Here is a 21,916-nt window from a genome sequence, read left to right on the forward strand (position 1 = left end):
AACTGAAATGATGATGAAGTATATTTTCCTTTATCTTTTTTTAAACAATTTACAACTTATGTTTTGCCAAAATCCTGCTATTTTCGTGCAAAATTGTGCACTCCCAGTAGAACAGCAATCATGTTTATAAAGAACAAAACAGTAGGCAAAGCCTGGTCATTTCCTCCAAGGTCAAGGTCATGATTTGTGTATAGGACAGGACATAAATGTTCAGCAATATTCCCCTTTCTTGTGTCTTCCTTGCTCATTATCCGATTAAAAAAAAATTCACAAAGGAAATAGATGCAATAACTGCTAAGTATCAAAAATTGGTCAAAGCAATGGCACTTTTTAACTGTTCTAACGATCCAGAATTCTTCTTTTTCTTCTTTTACAATAATGGCCTCGTTCAATTACTGATACATTTTGGCCATGCGTTTGGGGGCGCGGGGAGTGGGGTGATGGTGTTAAAAAGTGAAAGACTATCAGGTTTCCCAAGCTATTCAATCCACCTAGTACTCCCTGACAGTGGTGCAAAACCTAACACCTTATAGCTCTAAATGTAAAAAAACATGTACATACATAAGCTGCTGTGCAGGAAAAGAGAAATATTAGTATTCAAGGGACACAGTGATGTTTCTGTTGTTATGCAACATAGTAACCAAATTTAATGTGGTTATAAGTTAACCTTCAGTGTCAAATTATCTTTCCTATATAGAACTATGTGTTTTGTCCGTCTTGAACAATACTCCTTAGTTAAGATTCAGTTTAGTCGGTGTGTTCGCAGATTTTTTCCCCACAGATTTTAAGTCGACTTTCTATACTGGTCTCATTCTCGTCCATTGTGTACCTGACGTAGTCCCGATATCTCTGAGGTCAGCCTGGGTTTGGGAATTCAAATCACGAAAAACTACTGTTTCTGCTATCCCTTATCAAAATTGATTTTTTAAAAAAGAATTAAATCAAAGATTTGTGATATTTTTACGTATTATATAAACCGCGAATTTATTAATTTGCGTAATCCAATAAATAGTATCGAAATATTGAAACTAATGATTAAACATTTTTAATACTATTAGATTTATAACTGATCGCATGTTACAAGCTTGAATAAGTATTTTGTAGAGTGTATATCACACTGGGATTATCTGGCATAATAAATATAGAATGACCAAACGTAACTTTATCACGCACCTTTTGTCTCCTGCTCGATATTGTGATCTATATGTATATTATGTCGTACAGAAAGAATGAACAGAATGGATTGAAGAAATAAATTTTCTTTTAATACACAATTTTGATAAGACTTTTACCTGATCAAATTTAAATGTAGCTATCAGCGTATATTCATTATACGGATATTACTCTTAACGATTTGACGGCGCGTCAAGATTAACGAATTATTCCGATTAGGCTATTGTTGTTGCTAAGGACGTTGCATTTGGATAACGTCAGGCTTTGTGTCCGAAAACTTTCGTTTTGTTTGAAATAATGTAAATAAACAAGGATATTTGAATTCTGTGATAAATTAAGGGAACTTATAAGACCTGTGTCAAGCCGTCAGGCCGACGGAACTCCCGTTTAACACGCCGACGGATATCCGATTTCACAGCCGACAGAACTGCGGAAGCTTACAGATCTTTACGATGTCGTCGGTAAACTTTGCAGAAAACCGTCAGGACTTGTATGGCCCGACACGGAACTTGAGGTTTCAGAATATAAAAGATAAGTTAACAAAATCGCACGTGCTACAAGATGGTGAATACAATTACACGAGCAATAAACTCAAAAGTGGCATCTGGAATACGAGCAATAGCACCGACTTCTCAGTAAGTATATGCCTATCTGCAAATCAGATAAAAGTTATTTAATGAGTAGCCATCATTTAAAAGTATGTTTCCAACATACAATTCTTTGTCAACGTAGGCGCATATTCTCTTTTATACATAAAAAACTTCTATAGCTGTTTGTGACAGTATAGAGAGATAACGTGTTTATATTTTCCTTCTTGATTTAAAATTAAATTTGTTGCCCTCGATGAAAAAAAAAAGACTGACTATAAATCTATACATGGGTTTTAAATCTATTTATTACATGGTTGTTAAATCGATCAGTATCACATAAAAAATGTTGCCATGTCATCTTATGTTTCTGTCATGTGCTATATGTATGGTTTGTTTTATATACTAGATCTCACTAACTGTGCAATATCATTTTTATGTTCTGTCTTTGTGCTAGATATAATTTTAAGGTTAATTTGCAACAACAAAGAAATGTTCATAGGTCTTTTAACCATGTCCTTCTTCTACAGCTTGTTTTACTTTTGTTCCTTATGAATTTGTTAACACATAGTCGGTTCAAAAGCACCTATAGAGTGCTTATGTTGTATTATTACTTGTATTGCCGACTCAAAATAAAATTTATCTTATTTTATCTTATCTTATCTTTTATAAGAGTAAATATGGAACGTTCCTAGGAGAAAATACTGCTATAGAGTGTTTCTGAACTTTCCATTGCACCTAATGCTAGTTTAATATGTTCTGTTCAGCAAGTCAGTTATGCGCGAAAAAAATGCTTATTGTTAATTTTGAGCTGTTAGTTTTTTTTTTCTCATGGGAACTATGACCACATCCACTTTATGTCTTTTATGTTACAGAAAAATGTAAATATCACCTAATTATAGCTGGAACTAATTATAAGTTATGCAGAAATACTTAATTACAGAAAATCACTTCCCGCATTTTTCCCCCTTTTTTTGAAGTGCCACCATCGTGAGCTTTTTCTTTACGTCTGTTTAGGAGAAGGTTTTTTACATTTTCATAATCAACGGAACTTCCCTTGTAAATGAATGTTACTTTTGATTAGAAAAACGCTGACAAAATACAAATACTACATAAGCGCATTAAAATTTGATAGCCCCTATTTAAGTGATTACAAAGTAAATATTGAATAGGGTAAACTGATATGATTATGATTGAAAAAAGTGAAAAGAGCGAAGATATACGATATGTAACCTTTGAAGGCAAATAAAAGATAGCAGATCATAATTCAAACGAGTGGAATTACATTTCAATTTCTCTAACAAATGATTCCAAAACGGTTTGACAGAAGAAAGTTTATTTATGTGCATTTGAATAACGCAAAATACTGAAACGACACATTGTGTAGAAAATTAATGTATTTCAAAGTTTTAATGTTTTATAATGCTCAATGACAGCAGCACATGATTAATAAATCAGTCACGTGCGCGCCGTCAACGGTTAACATTAACAATTCAGTATCTGATATAAATTACAGTATTCGATTTATATTCCATTATCTGTGTTGCAAGTAGGATTGATAAATTTTATCTTCTTTTTTTTTTTCTCTCGAAAATTCGGATTTTTTTTTCGATCTGTCAGTAAAATTTGAGTCATCCAAGTCATAATCAACCGTCTGTTAAGTATAGTGGGGTTATTTGGTCAAGAAACCTTGTCTTCTGTGACCTCTTAAGACGGTGTTTTTAACATTACCTTTTGATTCATGTATGTACAAGATGTACATTTATAGTAAAAAATATTGTATTTCCCCTGTGACATTACGTTATTATGAACTTGACAACTTTCACATATTTAAGGCATTTGATATTTGTTATCGGCGTCTAACATAGGTAAAAACAATTGTAGAACAAACATAACGAATAGGCTGGTTCCTTTTTCCTTATAATAAACAAGGAATTCATTTCCCATTCCCTGTTCGGAGACTGATTCTTTGTAAAAGCAATGAGAAAAATGATCCTTACTGTCGGCTGAAAACATAATATTTCACAGCATAACACGGACACGTAATATTATAACAAGAATCGAATAACAAATAAGGAATGGATTCCCTTTTCGCATTTAAAACGTCGTATAAGGAATATGAATATGAAGTTCGAAAATTCGCAAAGTCGCTCCAGAAAGGTTGAATACATCTTATACATCAACTAATTACGAAAATATAGCCAAAGATATATTAGACAAAATGTGACATTGATAATAACTAAATGAATATATAAAAGAAATATGAAAATGTCCGAATAAGGAACTGGAACGTATATAGGCCTACATGGGAACACGCACATATCGGTATATAGACAGATGTAAGACCCCAATTAATTACAAATAGTCAAAGATATACCATTCAAAATGAGTCATTAATAACACTTGTAATGTCGAATAAAGAATAAGGAACCAGTATACCCGTCATTAAGGAACCAATATACCCATCATTTGAAGAGAAGCATTGTCTTAATTTTTATTGATTTTTTCTCAAAAAATTTGGAAAAATTCTTCATGAACTTTGTTAGATTGCGCATTGTATTAGAAATAATTCAATCTACTTCTGCTGATATTTTGTGAACGTTACTATAATTTCTGCAAGTTCCTATATGTTGCGTGTTAACTGCATGAGAATTTTATGGGGTTTTTTTTTCAGGGAGCGGTCCTGGATCCCAAAAGCCTGCAAGGCACATCGAGTCAGGTCTGTATGATTAAAACTATTAGAAAACATTTGAATCGTTTATAGCTTATCCGTAAAAGGATATATCATCAAGCGTTTTATACATTATTTGCGAATAAAGGCTTTACTTTATTTCGTAGTGGCGCCATATTCGGAAGTCTTCTTAGTTCTTTTCGTTATTTTTATTATGGTTGACGTCGCGGGAGTGGTATTTTGCAGCAGCATGTAATAACGTTTTGACGTTGACGTCGTTTTGATAAAGTAAAGAAGACGTTAGCCGAACTGATTTTGTCTGTAATAAGTAAAGAAAGAAAACTAACATGTGATAAAAAGAATAATATTTTGATGTCTTTCTACCTTGACTTTATTAACCTCCTTGAATAAAAATATGGATAAAATGAGCCTCGCAGTTTAGTACTTTATTCATTTATGTAAAAAGCAGTATCCTCTTTATATATGAAAGTTGATATTTTTTCCCCTTTCATATTGAATTAAAAAAAAACATTTTAAATCCTATACTGAAGATTAAGAATACTTGATTACATACTAATAATACTAAGTTTCATGCAAAATCTTCTATTAACGCATTACTTGTATAGGGTAAAATTTGATCTGCAATATCAAGCGGTCTGATACCCATAACCGAGTTATTGATCTACATGTCGGTATTTAAATGTTAAATACCACCAAGATAGTATCAAATTCACGACCCCATTAATTACTAAAGTATATGACGAGACGGTATTTACGTGGATTGTTTTTGTTAAGAGTAATCGTCTATTTATCAATAATTAAAAAGTTGCATCATAAAAGTGCTTTGGTTATACAAAACAAAGAGTAATCATCCTCAGAATGATCTAACTTCCCACTTCCGTTCTGAATTCTGAAGAATTCTTACACGACCCGATTCGTTTTCCTAAATACAACGAAGACTGAACAGTGTATTTCACTGTTTGCACGTCAAAAGTATTACTAAGTCCTAGCGCCAAAACGACATAACAGCGCGTTTGAACAAAATACCGCAAAAAGGAGCTAATATTTGGTTAATTTCTTCAAACATGTAGATAATAATCCTTGAAACGTGTTAGAATCGAAATAATATATCGCAAATAGATGATTTGCTCTTGACTTAAGTCATTGTTTGTCGTGCAGGTGCTTATTACTATGTGACTTAGGCTGCGCCCTCGTGATATTATTTCTTCCCATCTGAACACCAGCAGTGATTTAATTCAGCGACAAATCACTGTTCTGGATATATTATTTCTTAATTAAGTAGCACGGCGTTGGATAGGGATCAGTTCAAGTCGCGTTGATACTTGTCAACGACGTTTCAATGGCAATTAGACAGAATTTGACGCTACGGTAACTATAAGAGAACGTGACAAATTTCCACGCGAGGTCCATTTCGGCTGTCTGAAGTGTGTTTAAGAAATACATCGCGAGTTCGTATTTGCTATTTCAGGTATGAAATACATGGGTATGAGGCCGAACTTATTTGGGTTACAATTACAGCTGCCTTTTTAACCTTTAGCCATATTGACTTGTCCATCATTCAATTTGGACAGTACCACTTATTATTCAAAGGGGTAATCACTGAAAATTAACTGACTGAATAGCGAACAGTGCAGACCATGGTGAGCCTGCGGACGTGCAGGCTGATCTTGTTCTGTACTGGTCGCAAAGGCAGAATTACTTGCCGCCAGCAGGCTAAAGGTTAATAGGAGTTTATGTATACCTTCACCTGTGTTATATATTCACGTAAATGAAATATATGTTCTTTTCACAGCTAGTTCATCATTTCGACATGGGAAACATGAGTGGCAAATTTCTAGACAAGGACTTCTTCAGACGCAGCACAACCATGACCGATTTCCGGAAAAATAAAATTCAAAAGGTTTGCGAGATTCAAATAAAAGTTCAAGTTCAAGAATATCACTACTATTTTAAGCGGTCTATCTCTGCCAGTCCAGTTTGCAAACCGTAAATGTACAAGGTTTGGACGCAATTTAACCGCGCAAGATACAGTTATGTTTAAGTTATGTTTAGACAGCAATGTTATAAATATAGTTGTTTATATAATAGTTTTTAAGTAGGCATTAACTCTACACACCGTCTGTTTACTTTGAATGTGCAAAACTCAAAATGTACACATTTAAATGTCCGAACTATCAAAATGCATATGAAACAAGGACAAGGCTCCAATAGGTATGGACATGTTCCGAAAACGCTACCTCCCAAAACAGCTCAAAGCAGCGTGTGCATGTATGTGTAAACAATAGACATAATTATACACATAACACATAGACAAAGGTAAACAATAGACAAGGAGGACAAAAAAGCGCTAAGGAACACAGTACCGCCTGAAAAAAGTCAGTGGCAAAACACCAACGGGGATCTTAGATTGGTTTCTCATTCTATATCCCTACCATGTTTGGAAGTTACAGGACTATACATAACTGAAAGTGAATCCACATATATATATTGGCAACTAAAGGCGCAATATGTAAAACACAAACATGCTGGTGTAAAAATGTATAAAAGAAAACGTAAAGCCGCATATACGCCTGTACGTAATGCTTTTGTAGAAAGCAGAGCGACAAGAGAAACTCTAGTAACCCTTACCCTGCTATATTTATATAATGAACTTGTCCATGTTTCCATTTGGACAGTACCATTAAATTCTAAAGGGGGCGCTTACCAAAAGATACTGACTGAATGGCGGAAAGTGAAGATCTTGATCAGACTGCACGGATGTGCAGGCCGATCATGATCTACACTGGTCGCAAAGGCAGAATCAATCGTGTCCAGCATGATAAGGCGCAGTCTAGAAACGAATATAAAAGTAGCTTAATCTCATTGGACTTTACCATGGAGTCCTCCACCTGTACCTTAAGATACAACCAAAGTGGACAGCATTTACAGCATCCAACTGTTGAGGGACTGAACTCAAAAAATGCGGTGTTGTCATAATATCTTCGTATAAAACATTCAATCTTTACAAAAATACTTGGAAACTTTCCATGACCTAGACTTTTACCTATAAAAGTCAGGTTTTGATGAACTTTGTAGCAGATGAAATTTTGAAACCAAATCTGAATTTCAATAGTAAAAGTTAGTAAAATATTTACGCAGTTTCTGATGAAGTTTCTTTCTACTTTTGATAATATATTGATTAACAATGCTGGTAGTAAAACAAAACTCGCTTGAAATTACAGCATTCTCCCTAGCAACGATCTTTTGAACTAAATGAATTACTTTGCCATTTATTAGATAACGTCTTAAAGATGTTGATCAGCTCAATTCAGCTAAACCTTTCTGTCTTATATTGTTTCTCGGTTGTTTCTCGGTCTTTTGGCATCTTTCTACATTTTTTTCAGAGTATTTGAATATTTTTATAACTGCCCGAGAAAATTTCGATGTAAATCTGGAAGGGATGCCTTTTTCAATGTTTTACAAAATTCACAACATGAAGTTGCCCAGACTAAATGAACAATTATAACAGAAGCCAAGCGTCATTGTAGGCATTGGTAAAATTATGTACATGCATTTATCGAGATTTACCAATTTCCTGAACTATATATTTTCAAACATCTTATTATGAGTTTTACAGCACTAGCTACTATCAAATTTATATTTTCATATATAATTTCAGCCCGAGGTGCACGGAGAGAGTAGAGAAATCAACTGGCCGGTGAGTGACATATCATTTAGATATGTATTTTAGTTATATAGACACAAAGGTGACCGCAGACAAATTAGGATATACCGTACTGTGTCACCAGTATGGTTACACGTGATACCCGAAGAAAACGTTGGTCTCCTTTAAAACTAATTTGCATTATGTAGAATGTAAATCTTTGTATGAAGTTTGGCATCATAGTGTTTCGAGTCTAAAATGATAAATCCGCAAACTCTCTACTTGACATTGGCAGAATGATCTAACTTCCCACTTTATACTCTGCTTTCAGGACATGGCACCGCGGTATCTCTCTGACAGAAGAGTTGGGCCTTCAGAATATGCCAATACTTTCATCAGAAACGTAAGTACAATGTATCTTATGAATTCCTCACAGAAAAAGCAATATTCATGAGCAAAAATGTAGTTTGACACTAAATATCTTAAACGCAGTCTTTTATTATTTTATAACACCCATTGAAGAACATATGAAGAAATTTGACAATAATGACAGAAGAAAATAAATAAAGCTATATCCCAATACTGAAAATACAGTTATTAACTGTCTAAATTTATGAAACATTAGGGGTTGCGGTGGTGAATTGCAATAATATATAAATCCATTGCAATTTTATCTATTACACTAAAGAGGTTTGCCTTGTTTTGTAGCTTCGTCACCGTTCAGCACCCAATTTTCCTCGTGTAGACACATCCAAACTTCAGTTGCCCCTAGATCCGGCCAAGTTCTGGAGACAGAGAAATACAAACTTTTCTCTGGGCAGTGATAATGATGGGTGAGTTGTGCCGTAATTATTGTCATAATTATTGTGTAAGCTATAATCCGAATTAACGTATATAATGAATTCAAAAAGTACATGTATGTTATTCGGATGCATATGTTTCAACAGCCCGAACAAATGAAGAGGGTAGTTGGGACTGCTAAATTCAGTAAGAAAGATTATGTTAAATTAAGCACGGAAATAAATGCACATATGTTTCGGAAATAATCACTGGCATATCAGATCGATTGTAAATCGTCTAATCGGGAATGTTCCGCGGAATTACAGAATGATGAAAAAAAACACTATATATACTTAGGTAGGTCTAAGAACTTTCATTTCTAAAACAGTTAATTAAATGTAAGCTGTATTACAGTTTGATAAGTGAGCAACAACGTGCATTTGGAAGACGGTCACGCGCATTTCAACCAGACGACTCCGAGAAGAACGTTGCAAGCGACATAAATAAAAGTATGAAAGAAATGGACAAAGTCTCACATGTATTTAGAGGTGGTGACTACAATGATATAGGTACGTATCCATTTCTCAGATATTCTGGCATGAAGGGGGCAATTAGCCGGATATGCCTCCGTGGTCCACTCGAATGTAGTCCATATCAATATATAGTGCAATTTTCCCGCCTAGTAAAGGCCATTTTCATGCCAGATATAAGCTTTATTTATGCTTGTTTGTTAAAAGGAATGTCCGCAGATGATTTTAAGCTACGTTATATGCTTCAGAAGTTGATTGGAAGCTGCCTTGTAAAATGAAAGTGAAAGTAGGTATTTCCTGATGTCTACCTACGCAATATTAACGTTTTCATCACGTGTCTCAGTCACGTGACCATGGTTTCACTGCATTATGGTCAACCCCATATTTTTTGGGTATATTTTGATTGCCTAAAGACAGACCTTCAAGACAAGGGTAGTCTCGCAGGAAGTGAAAGGCTAGAAATCTTGATAAAAATATGTTATAAGTTGTTAATTTTATATAGAAAATAGCAGCGGATGCATTTAATACCTTCATACCTTCTACATACACACCTTGTAACTGGCAATATAAAAACCTATTTCACAGTTAAACTTTGGCTTGCGCCCAAACGTACATGTCCTGTGGAATTTACCAATTCTTTACCATGTAAAGATTTTTGAGTAATAGCATAGTTTTAAAGCATTGTCAGAAATATGTCTTAAGGATTTATTAATCGGGTTCTTCCTAATCTACCCAGCAAGAAGTACTCATGGTGAGCTTTTAGGAACGTCCGAACGTCTCCTAAACCAAAACACCAATTTCATCAATAAAATCTGTAAAAAGATCCTTTGGAAGCAAAGAATGCAACCAAGAAAAATAATAGCAGACTCGGTTTGACTGAGTCTGTTCATGAGAGGTAATGAAATGTGCAACACCTCTCACGCCCCCTAGCACCGGCTTAAGCGGAACTCTATTATACATATGTTGAATGGACTCCATGATCCCAAAAGACCAGAAAATATAACAACAATGAATCCAAGTACGGGGAGACTTTTTACAGCCCCCGGCGTTTAAAGATTGCTGTTGTGATAGTTAATAAAATCTGTAAAAAGATCCTTTGGAAGCAAAGAATGCAACCAAGAAAAATAATAGCAGACTCGGTTTGATTGAGTCTGTTCATGAGAGGTAATGAAATGTGCAACACCTCTCACGCCCCCTAGCACCGGCTTAAGCGGAACTCTATTATACATACCTATGTTGAATGGGCTCCATGATCCCAAAGGAACATAGGAAAACTTGATAGGAATATTTCTTGGGTTGTCCTTCAGTTTTTTTTAAATCTATGCCATTCATGCAAAATTCTAGATTTCTCTTTATGGCAAGTTGCAAAACGTAGAAAATCCTCTCCAGCCCGATTCTAAAACAATTTTTATACAAATGTTCACTGGGCGAATCTCTAACAATTTCGTCAAATCATGCCGATTTTAAAACAAAAATGCCACCAAGGTACGGGACTGGTTTTATTAGGGAATCGATCCTACCGATTTACGTCGCGAATCGACGAAAATCCGGATCGATCCCTCTACAGTAACATGCGATATACCAAGTGAGATATATACTATCGAATTAAAAAAATGTGTACTTCCGGCACGTGCACACAGCGTCTGACTTCGGATTTTTTGGAAGAATACGCCTTTTCCTTGTGCCTAATAAGCGCCCACATAACTTGTCCGAACCGCAACGTCTTGCACATCAGTACAAATATGGGCAGTGTTGATTTTATGCCCCCCACCCTTCGAAGAAGGAGGGGTATGTCGGTCGGTCGGAATGTAGACCAATCCGTTTCCGGATGATAACTCAAGAACGCTTGGGCCTAAGATCATGAAAGTTGATAGGAAGGTTAATCATCACCAGCAGATGACCCCTATTGATTTTGAGATCTGAGTGTCAAAGGTCAAGGTCACAGTGACCCTGAACAGTCAAACGGTTTCCGGATGATAACTCAATAACACTTGGGCCTATGATCATGAAAGTTGATAGGGAGGTTTGTCATGACCAGCAGATGACCCCTATTGATTCTGAGGTCAAAGGTCAAGGTCACAGTGACCCTGAACAGTTAAACGGTTTCCGGATGATAACTCAAGAATGCTTGGGCCTAGGATCATGAAAATTGATAGGGAGGTTGATCATGACCAGCGGATGACCCCTATTGATTTTGAGGTCAGTATGTCAAAGGTCAAGGTCACAGTGATCAGGAACAGTAAAATGGTTTCTGGGCAATAACTCAAGAACGCTTGGGCCTAGTATCAGGAAAATTGATAGAGAGGTTGGTCATGACTAGCAGATGACCCCTATAGATTTTGAGGTTATTAGGTCGAAGGTCAAGGTCACATTGGCCAGGGAGAGTTAAACGGTTTCTGGACGATAACTTGAGAACGCTTAGGCCAAGGGTCATGAAAGATGATAGAGAGGTTTATCGTGACCAGCAGATGACCCCAATTGATTTTGAGGTCATTAGGTCAAAGGTCAAGGTCACCCTGAACAGTTAAACGGTTTCCGGATGAAAACTCAATAACACTTGGGCCTAGGATCATGAAAGTTCATAGGGAGGTTGGTTATGCCCAGCAGATGACCCCTATTGATTTTGAGGTCAGTTTGTCAAAGGTCAAGGTCACAGTGACCCTGAATAGTTAAACGGTTTCCGGATGATAACTTCAGAACGCTTGAGCCTAGGATCATGAAACTTGATAGGGAGGTTGGTCATGACCAGTAGATGACCCCTGTAGATTTTGAGGTCAGTAGGCCAAAGATGAAGGTCACATTGACCCAGAACAGTTAAACCTTTTCGGGACGATACCTTGAGAACGCTTGGGCCTAGGATCACGAAACTTAATAGGAAGGTTGATCATGACCAGCAGATGAAACCTGTTGATTTTAGGTCAATAGGTTAAAGGTCAAGGTCAGATTGAACCAGAACAGTAGAACTTTTGTTCACAGTGAGCATATAATTTCTGTTCGTTGTGCAATTACTGAATGCATCAAGGGGGGCATTGCGTGTTCGACGAGCTCTTGTTATTCCAAAATCTACCTTTAAATTGATAGGGATTCGATCCTGCGCGAAGCGACGAAAATCGGGATCGATCCCTCTACGGTAACATGCGGTATACCGAATGAGATATTTACTGCCCACTTGAAAAATGTGTCCTTCGGTCCGTGCCGTCATTAGACAGTTCTTTTCAAATGTTATGGGCCATTGTGGCTCTAAGTCGCATTTTACCTTGTAAAGTCCTTTAAGCAAAAACGCGTTCCGTCTTTTATACTCTCTTTTCCCAAGAATATGTATTGAGAATGACACCGTAATCTTAGTCAGATGTTTTCTGCAATTAAAAGTGTTTGATATTTTTCTCAAAAAGAAAAAAAACACACAGAATTACAATAAGTATGTCAAACATTTTCTTTTTACAGTTGGTGACTTTGTGACTGTATGTAACAACGATTATGGACCGCGTACAGTACCACCTGGTGAAGCCGCTCTTCAGATATTACTGTAAGGTTACATGATGCATACTGAATGGTTTATTTAACCCTTACCTTGCTAAATTTCTATAATGAACTTGACAATCTTCCAATTTGGACAGTACCATTAACTGTTAAAGGGGTGCTTACTAAAAAAATACTGACTGAATAGCGAACAGTGCAGACCATGATCAGACTGCACGGATATGCAGGCTGATCTTGGTCTCTGTGTTGGTCGCAAACTGGCAGAATCGCTTGCCGCAGCGGGCTAAGGGTTATAATTTATTCTTTTTTTTTGTACACACTTGATTGTAAAAAGGACTGGGTGTAACTATTTTTAAACGACTGTATTTATCTTCGACGAAAAATGGGATCAGAAGTTAAAACGTGTGATACACAATATAGACCAAACGTGCTAATTTACGATGGACACGGGATTTATCTGTGGTACATTAATTATATTTCAGGCCCCATCAGAAGAAGAAACCAGTTGCTGGTGAGGAGGAAGATGAAGAAGAAGAAAATCAAGTTGGTCCCTATGCCAACACCAACCAATTACAAAAGTTTGCTAGAGAAATTACTGTACCAGTTGTCTTTAAAGGTATCCTTACATGACACTCAAGTCGACCTGTTAGAATAATTGAAATCAACTGAATATGCAAATTATATAGAATGTATATTTTCGTGCAAAAAAAAGATATAACAAGAGTTGTACTTACATTACTGTCATATCTGTAGAACCCGGTCCTCTGAAATTTGACATTTTATTGGTTTTCCTTTCAGATGCAGCTGACGGACGGTCATATCAAAACAATGCCCATTTTCATGTGAGTGTTTAATAAATAGACTCGATCCCTGCTATCCGATGGTGAACCAGTATTAGTTTCCGAAAGATGTCCTGATTGTAATTTCAAACAATCACAGCCTTACTTACATGTAAATGTTTAAAGAGAAATATTGTAACTCTTTTTTAAATAAAAGTTTAGCTGACTAAAATGAGTATATTGAAATTAAATAATTAGACCATGAACATTAACATGGTAGTTTTACCCTCAGTCGTCTTGTATTTTCTGCAGTTTGGTCATGATCCCGAATCAGGTCATTCAGTATATGCCAAGGATTTCCTGTTGTCATCTATGGTAGACAGGGCGCCACCCATTGTAAAACCAACTCCCTCCGCTGGAAAGGTACTAGTATACGTAGAAACACGCTTGATATCCTCAGACCTTGAATCGGTTTCTTATATTTACTACATTTTAATAGATTAGACATTCAGTGATACACCAGTGCAGTTTTTGAAGACGTTTTTGCAAAACTACTAACTTTAACGAATTTAAGAATACTGGCATATAGTAATTAAATAAAAATGACAAAGACTTAAAAGTTAAAAGAACTACTGAGACCTGAACTTGTAATTCTTCACTTGTCCATGTTTATGCTTTGTCATATTGACTAATGAGATTGTAGAACGAAACTATTTATCTAATGTTTTTAAATGCAAAAATGTCCCTTTTTATGGTGAATATCACTTTCTTTGGAATTCCATGTGACCAGTTGTTGACTAAGTTTGGATTTATTACATAAATTCATTTTGTCAATTCAGAAATGTTACAAATGTGCAGTTAAGTATCAAAGTTGTCACTATCTATGTTTCAGCTGCTGCAAAACGATCCTAACCAATCGATGTACGGAGTTAGTTCTAATTCTATAGATTTCCAAAACCACAAATACGAACAGTATAAGGTATTTACAGCTTTAAAATTCTCGTTTTGTTTGTCTTTCGTTTTTTGTTGTTTTTTTTTTTTAAATTAAATTCTGAGTATTTTCTTTTCTTTTCTTAACAATATACTAGTACAGGGAATGAAGAACGAAATCTGATACATTACTATTGAACTAATTAGGCCTGTGAAAACTTGCAACTATTCACATATGACTAGTATATATAATAGCTTTAAGTATATCGACTTATTAATAAATTGAAAAATATATTAAATTAGATATGAACTTAACGATAAGACGTAAAAATATTTTCTTACTTCTGTAATTTGCCTTTTTTTTTTACAGAATTCCAAAGGCAAAACAGCATTAGAGATGAATCTAGACAGACGGGATACAGATAATGTTATCTTTAGTTTTGATCTAGGAAGACATACGGTGGATAGACAAAAATCATGTAAGTATATGCCAGGGCTGTTTACCGAAATACGCGTTGTTACTGGGCTGTTCTGATACTCGTCTATATGCCAGTTGCACTGTACTCTTCTGTTTACAAAGTGTTGCACGAGCACATCATGATGCGTTCTCAATACTAGAGTTAACAGACCGGTTTGAAATGGAAAGGACGAGCTATATTAACTTTTTTGTCAGTGTTGGTAATAAGTAAAATCCAGAATTTATAAATATTAGCTAACTCGAATTCATTTCTTGCGCTAATGTAGTCATAAGCTGTAGCAGTTTACACTTTCGCTTAGTTCTTAACATTACCTGACTAGAATTTTTACAGGAATAGTGTTACATTTTCATTTCAGTAAATCACTCCGATTACAAAGGGCCGCCGAGAGAGTATCGCCCGCCAAAGATGGCGGAGAGGCATGACGTGTATGTGGACTATCTACAGACAGATGATGCGCTTCCGTATCCAGCACCATCTAAAGATACATCGGAAGCCGCTGTAAGATAACTGAATATGGGCATGTCTTTTTGGCTGTTCTATGTGATGTTGAAAAGTTCTATATCCAGACATTTACTTTGACTTTCTGATACTCATGGAAAAGCAAACCACTTATTTTTGTAGCAAGCTACCGTAAAACAGCAAATATAAGTACTGTCTGGTGGCATATTCAAATTTTCATGAAATTTTATGTTTATCTTATGCACAAATATGCCACCATAGAACTAAATGTTATTTTTGTGCGTTTAAATGCACAAAAATAGCATTCAATTCTTAAATATGTGCACGTAAAAAGAACTCTTGTCAGGTCGTGATTTTTTTTCATTTAAAATGTTTGAAACAATGAAATGGCCAAGATGTGCCTACCACTAAGTATTCCTGTTCCGCGATGCTTTTATAGGGTGACTAAAATGATACTTCAATAATACTTTAATCAGAAATTAATTAGTATGTCCCGGTTTACAAAATGGACTCTGGGTGCAACATGCACATGTTATGTTGATCAGTATGACATACATTTTTGCTGCTTTTAGCACATTGAATTTAACCTCGCCAGCTTTTATCACGTTACTGTTTCAGCATAACTTTACTGGTATGTTCACGCGCGGGAAAAGCGCGGGAAGACGGCGAAGGAATAGACAGAAGGAAAGCAAGGGTCGGTGGAAAGATGGACGCAGTACGCATTTTGTAGTGGGATATGCGCCTTTCGATTTCTCATCAGAAACACAAATGAAATTTAAAGGGGATAAGAAAAATGACCAGGAAATTCCGCCCGCGGGTAAAACTGAGGTCGCTCCACCAAAGAAAGCTCTGCATTTGACGCATAGTCAGAACATCCTGGATTTAAAAGCTGCAGACCCATTCATCACAAACACCCGGGAGAGTCTTCCAGCCAGAATGAACTATAGAGACCCACGTCCAGAACAGTACAACTCAACTTCTGTTATGAAGAAAGACTACGGACCTATAGTAACAAGATCGTACGTTTCAAACTTTACTTTTTTTTATAAGTGAAACGATGATTAACCCATTTGTATCATATATTCCCTATACTTCTTTGCCATGTGTCATATGTATGAGGCTTACTGGACTTTATTTCTACTTTGGTCTGAATCCAGTATTTGACATTGGGTAAGAAACTGTTCAGTAAAGGTGAATGGTCCGGCGTCCAAAGTCCTAAACAAACAGCCTTCTTCACTAAAAGTACTTGTTAAAATACTAAACTTGTTAAAATTATACTAAATACTATATCTACCTGTTTTTGTGGCCCCAAGAGCTAAATGTAGCAAAACATTTAAACAACTTCTCATAAACCACCTAGTGGATTTTAACCAAACTTGGTCTGTAGAATCCTTGTTTGTTTGATCAAATTGTGTTCCGTAATCCCTTCAGGGGTTGCCAGAGCTAAAAAAAGAAACTTCTCATGAACTGCATGATGAATCTTCACCAAATTTGGTCTGTATAATGTATGGACCGCCTTCAAATTTATTCAGTTGGTTCCTCTTGGCCCTTTTAGCTCACCTGTCACATAGTGACAAGGTGAGCTTTTGTGATCACCCTTCGTCCGTCGTCAGTCCGTCCGTGCGTCCGTCAACAATTTCTTGTCTGCACGATAGTGGTTTCATTTATAATTTTATTTTAATCAAACTTGCACACAACTTGTATCACCAGAAGATTAAGGTTCCTTTCTTGAACTGGCGAAATCCCATCATGGGTTCCAGAGTTATGGCCCCTGAAAGGGCCAAAATCAGCTATTTTGACCTTGTCTGCACAATAGCAGCTTTATTTAGGATTTGATTTTTACCAAACTGGCACACAACTTGTATCACCATAAGATCTTGGGTTCCTTTCTTGAACTGGCCAGATTCCGTTATGGGTTCCAGAGTGATGGCCCCTGAAAGGGCCAGAATTAGCTATTTTGACCTTGTCTGCACAATAGCAGCTTCATTTATGATTTGAATTTAATCAAACTTGCACAAAACTTGTGTCACCATAAGATCTCTGTTCCTTTCTTGAGCCGGCCAGATCCCATAATGGGTTCCAGAGTTATGACCCCTAAAAGGGCAAAAAGTAGCTATTTTGACCTTGTCTACACAATAGCAGATTCATTTATGATTTGATTTTAACCAAACTTGCACACAACTTGTATCACCACAAGATCTTGCTTCTTTTCTTCAACTGGCCAGATTCCATCATGGGTTCCAGCGTTATGGCCCCTTAAAGGTCCAAAATTAGCTATTTTGGCTTTTGCAGCCATATAGAGACTTCATTTATGGTTTTATTTGATACAAACTTCCAAAATGTCTTCAACAACAATAAATCTTGGATTCCATGACAAATCAGATCCAATCATAGGTTCTAGAGTTATTTTATATCTGATTACCTCCCCTGAATGTAATCAAAATGGATTTATATCAATAAGTACTTACAGGACTTATTTGAAATTTCATTATTGTTATTAGTTAGACTGAGACAATCAGGGTAGATAACTATGGGCTGATTTTATGTCCAATTACCTCCCTTTATTTCAAATTAAAATTGTTATATCTCCATAACTAATGAAGATACTGATCTGAAATTTCATTTATGTCAACAGATTCATTTGGTAGATCCTTCTTTTGTCCACTTACAATATATTTTTTTTTAATTACTTCCCTTTTACGTTACTATAAATAGCTTATTTTTAGTAACTTTTTTATTCATTGGCCGTAGGGAAAACACAATACCAGTTTTCTGTGGTATAACATGGATGGTACCTCCAATTTTTAGGTGTATTTTAACATATCTATACCTTGTAAGATTTTTTTTTCTTTTTGGTTAAATTTCTTCCCTTTGTTGTTCCTGTCCTTTGGACTTAGATATTTTTTCTGAGGACCTTCTTGTCCTCAAGTGCAATGATAACAGGTGAGCGATATAGGGCCATCATGGCCCTCTTGTTCAAAGTCTGTCCAGCCTGAAAATAGAAAAATGTTTAAATAACTCCTTATGAACCACTCAACCAAACTTGGTCAGTAGCATCTTTGTATGAACCTCCTGCAAGTTTGTTCAGATCCTTCAACTTGGCATTTTATGGGATGTCCAAGCTGCAAATAGAAAAATCTTTAAACAAAGTAGTAACCTTGAATGACTGTCTTGCCAGTATGTACAAATAGGTTGGCTTGGCATCTTTTAGGGTCCACCAGGGCTAAATATAAAAAAAAACTTTAAAAGACCTTGTCTCATGAACTGTATGACGGATCTTCACAAAACTTTGTCCTTGTATGGACCTCTCTCAAGTTTTTCCGATAGGTCTGCTTGGCTCCTTCAAGGGGCTGCCAGGGCTAGAAATAGAAAAAAAACCTTTAAATACTGTGATTTCTCATAAACAGCTTGATGGATCTTTACCAAATTTGGTAAATGTAAAGTTTCAGACATCTCTTAAGCTTGTTCAAATGATTTGGCTTGGTCTCTAAATATAGGGGCACTGGGCTAAAAACAGAAAAATCCTTAAATGATTCTTTCCATCACTTGACGGATATTAACAAAACTTGAGCCGTGCCATGAGAAAACCAACATAGTGGGTTTGCGACCAGCATGGATCCAGACCAGCCTGCGCATCCGCGCAGTCTGGTCAGGCTCCATGCTGTTCGCAAACAGTTTCTCGAATTCCAATAGGCTTTAAAAGCGAACAGCATGGAGCCTGACCAGACTGCGCGGATGCGCAGGCTGGTCTGGATCCATGCTGGTCGCAAACCCACTATGTTGGTTTTCTCATGGCACGGTTTGTAGCGTCTCTCAAATTTCTTACGGGCTGCTAGAGCTGAAAATAGAAAACCTTTTACAACTTCTTCTCATGAAACAATTTTATTGATCTTAACCAAACTTGATATGTAGCATCCTTTGGTTGATTTCTCTCAGAATTTAATTAAAAGAAAAAATCTTGACCCTTTTTATCTCTTGCCAGAGTTACTAGATCTAACAGAAAAAAAAACTTTTAAACAACTTCTCATAAACCACTTGATGTTATCTTCAATTCGCTTAGACTGTTCATATAGTTCTGCTTCACCCCTTTTAGAAACCACAGTCATGTCTTAGAGCTAAAATAGAAAAACCTTTAAAGGTCATTCACTCCATGACCTCTCTCATGGATTTTCACCAATCTTGGTCTATACATAGCATGCAGGCTGATCATGGTCTGCACTGTTCCCTATTCAGTCAGTAAATTTTCAGTGAACACCCTTCCGAATAATAAGTGGTATATACTGCCAAAATTGAATGATGGACCAGTCCATTTTAGAAATGTAGGGGGTAAAGGTGAAACAGACTTTTATTACAGGGTCATATTTAAGTCAAAAGGTGATGGTCAGGCTCTCAAGTATTATTTTTTTTTAAGTGAAAACCTTTTCTCATCATAACTGTGTCATTTGGTATTAATGTTTGGAAAGAAAAACATTTATCTTTCCAGATACTTATAAAAGCTGGTGCTTGCGTTACATGCATAAAATTGCCTAGTATGTACATCAACTGTTGTTCTGTCTGTACCTTGGCAGCATGCCCCTTAAGCATTCCTTAATGTTTTGCAGATTGTCAGATGCCCAGTTACGTGTAATAGACAAATATGATACTGTGACACAGAAAGAGATTTCCCAGTCACATTTATTCCACACAGATACATCCGGAAGTAAGTTGAAAATCTAACTTCACAGCCATCTATCATTTGTCTGCAAAGACAAGTGTTCATTTAGATTTATGGAAGTATTATCATATTTTAATAATTTGAGTCCACAGCTTTTTGCAGGTAACTAGATACAATTCATCTGAAGTTTATACACTAAATCAGAGATGTTTCTATGACAACTATGTTAAAGCATCTAATTTTCTATTATTCAGAACAAACAATTTAACTTAGAAGATGTCAAATCCAGAACTAGAGAACAACCTTCTTAGTTGTGTCAAAGCTGACTATATAACATTATTTCAAAGTGCCTCCTTTAAAAGAAACAGAAGTCAGTTTTTGTATGTTAAAAGTCCATTAAAGGCACTGATCTCCAGATTTTAACTAAAAATGATCTTTCTTTAAAATGTAAGTTTGGTCAGATTATGAACATCAGAAAATGAGTTTTTGTTTCTTAACTATATATCTTAAAAAATGCTTAATCAAGAGCAAAACAATGCCTGAGTCAGATATTGAACCTGTTCCGCCTCAGCAATAACGTTCTTAACCAGTACACCACAGAGGAATATGTAGAAATGACACTTGAATATAAAGATATAAATTCAAGGCAGTTTTCCTCCAGTACCCTATTACAAATCTTTTCAATTTTGATTTAGTAAAAACAACTAATTCTCTGTGTTTCCATATCATATAATCTGTTAGTAACTAAGTTTTAAAGCATTTTTAACAAATATAGCAATAATTTTATTTTGTTGTCGTACAATCTGGAAGTCTGTTGAGAGTGCCTTTAAATTTAAGGCTGCACAATTTAGTCAGTGCTGAATTTTTTATCTCAAATTTTGATTGCAATTATGTTATATTACAGGAAACAACTTCCAAACCACTGCCATGGCAGACTTTATAACACCAGAAAGTATGACAGGTAACATTTCCGTTCATTTGTTATTTTATTTCAATTAGTGCATGGCCATATTCATGATTACAGTACTTTTTTCATTATATTTTTCAATGCCCTCTAAAACTGTGATTCTTTCTCATATGGTACAAGCTTATAAACTATAAATTTGTTGCCATAATGCCGTTATTGTATGCCTTCATGTAATATGATATCTACTGATGTTAAAGTAAATGGGAATAACTTAGCTGAACCAAATTATTCATTTTACATTTTCAGGGAGGAAGTTCTTGGCAGCCAGATGAGGGATAACTCTTCTTGGTTCTTGCAGATATGTTTTGTGTAGTTCTCTCCCTTGGACAACAGAAGAATGTGCTATGAGCATAATCTATAAAATTATTGTATTTTGTTTATTTTTGCATTTTTGTTGAAATTTCCTGCCAATAATGGGACACAGTGACGTTCTCTAAGACTGCATAAAAAACAAAAACACAGCATATGTATGGGTAACAATGTAATTGGTCATTCAGGAAATACATATCTTTTAATTTGGATTCATATTTATTTTTGTCATTTCTTTTCTTAGTTTGTTTTTCCTTTCAAGACCAATTAATATTAAACAGTTTTGAAGAACATGTTTTATCTTTTATATATGTATTACTCATGCAGTGAGAATTGCTTGCACATCTTCTCAATTTTTTTTTTTTCTTCTTTTTTTTTTTTTTTTTTTTGCACAGATTGGAAATTAGTTATTAGATCAGTTTGTTTTAGAATACAAGTTTGTGTACAGTACGAG

At 35.7% G+C, this 21,916-nt stretch overlaps 1 protein-coding gene across 1 annotated transcript; it reads left to right on the top strand.

The window, feature by feature from the left end:
• The first annotated feature begins 1,148 nt into the window (after positions 1 to 1,148).
• Positions 1,149 to 21,756, top strand: LOC123529189 (uncharacterized). Its single transcript, XM_045309419.2, has 18 exons — positions 1,149 to 1,808; positions 4,435 to 4,479; positions 6,245 to 6,352; positions 8,111 to 8,149; positions 8,427 to 8,498; positions 8,804 to 8,928; positions 9,290 to 9,444; positions 12,850 to 12,931; positions 13,368 to 13,501; positions 13,684 to 13,727; positions 13,977 to 14,087; positions 14,557 to 14,643; positions 14,965 to 15,073; positions 15,429 to 15,571; positions 16,151 to 16,551; positions 20,134 to 20,231; positions 21,091 to 21,147; positions 21,400 to 21,756. Exons 1-18 carry the CDS (start codon positions 1,626 to 1,628, stop codon positions 21,423 to 21,425), a joined length of 2,019 nt encoding a protein of 672 aa, XP_045165354.1. The 5' UTR covers positions 1,149 to 1,625; the 3' UTR covers positions 21,426 to 21,756.
• Positions 21,757 to 21,916: the final 160 nt, after the last annotated feature.

The sequence above is a fragment of the Mercenaria mercenaria genome, chromosome 1 (genome assembly GCF_021730395.1).
Source record: "Mercenaria mercenaria strain notata chromosome 1, MADL_Memer_1, whole genome shotgun sequence".
Taxonomy (NCBI): domain Eukaryota; kingdom Metazoa; phylum Mollusca; class Bivalvia; order Venerida; family Veneridae; genus Mercenaria; species Mercenaria mercenaria.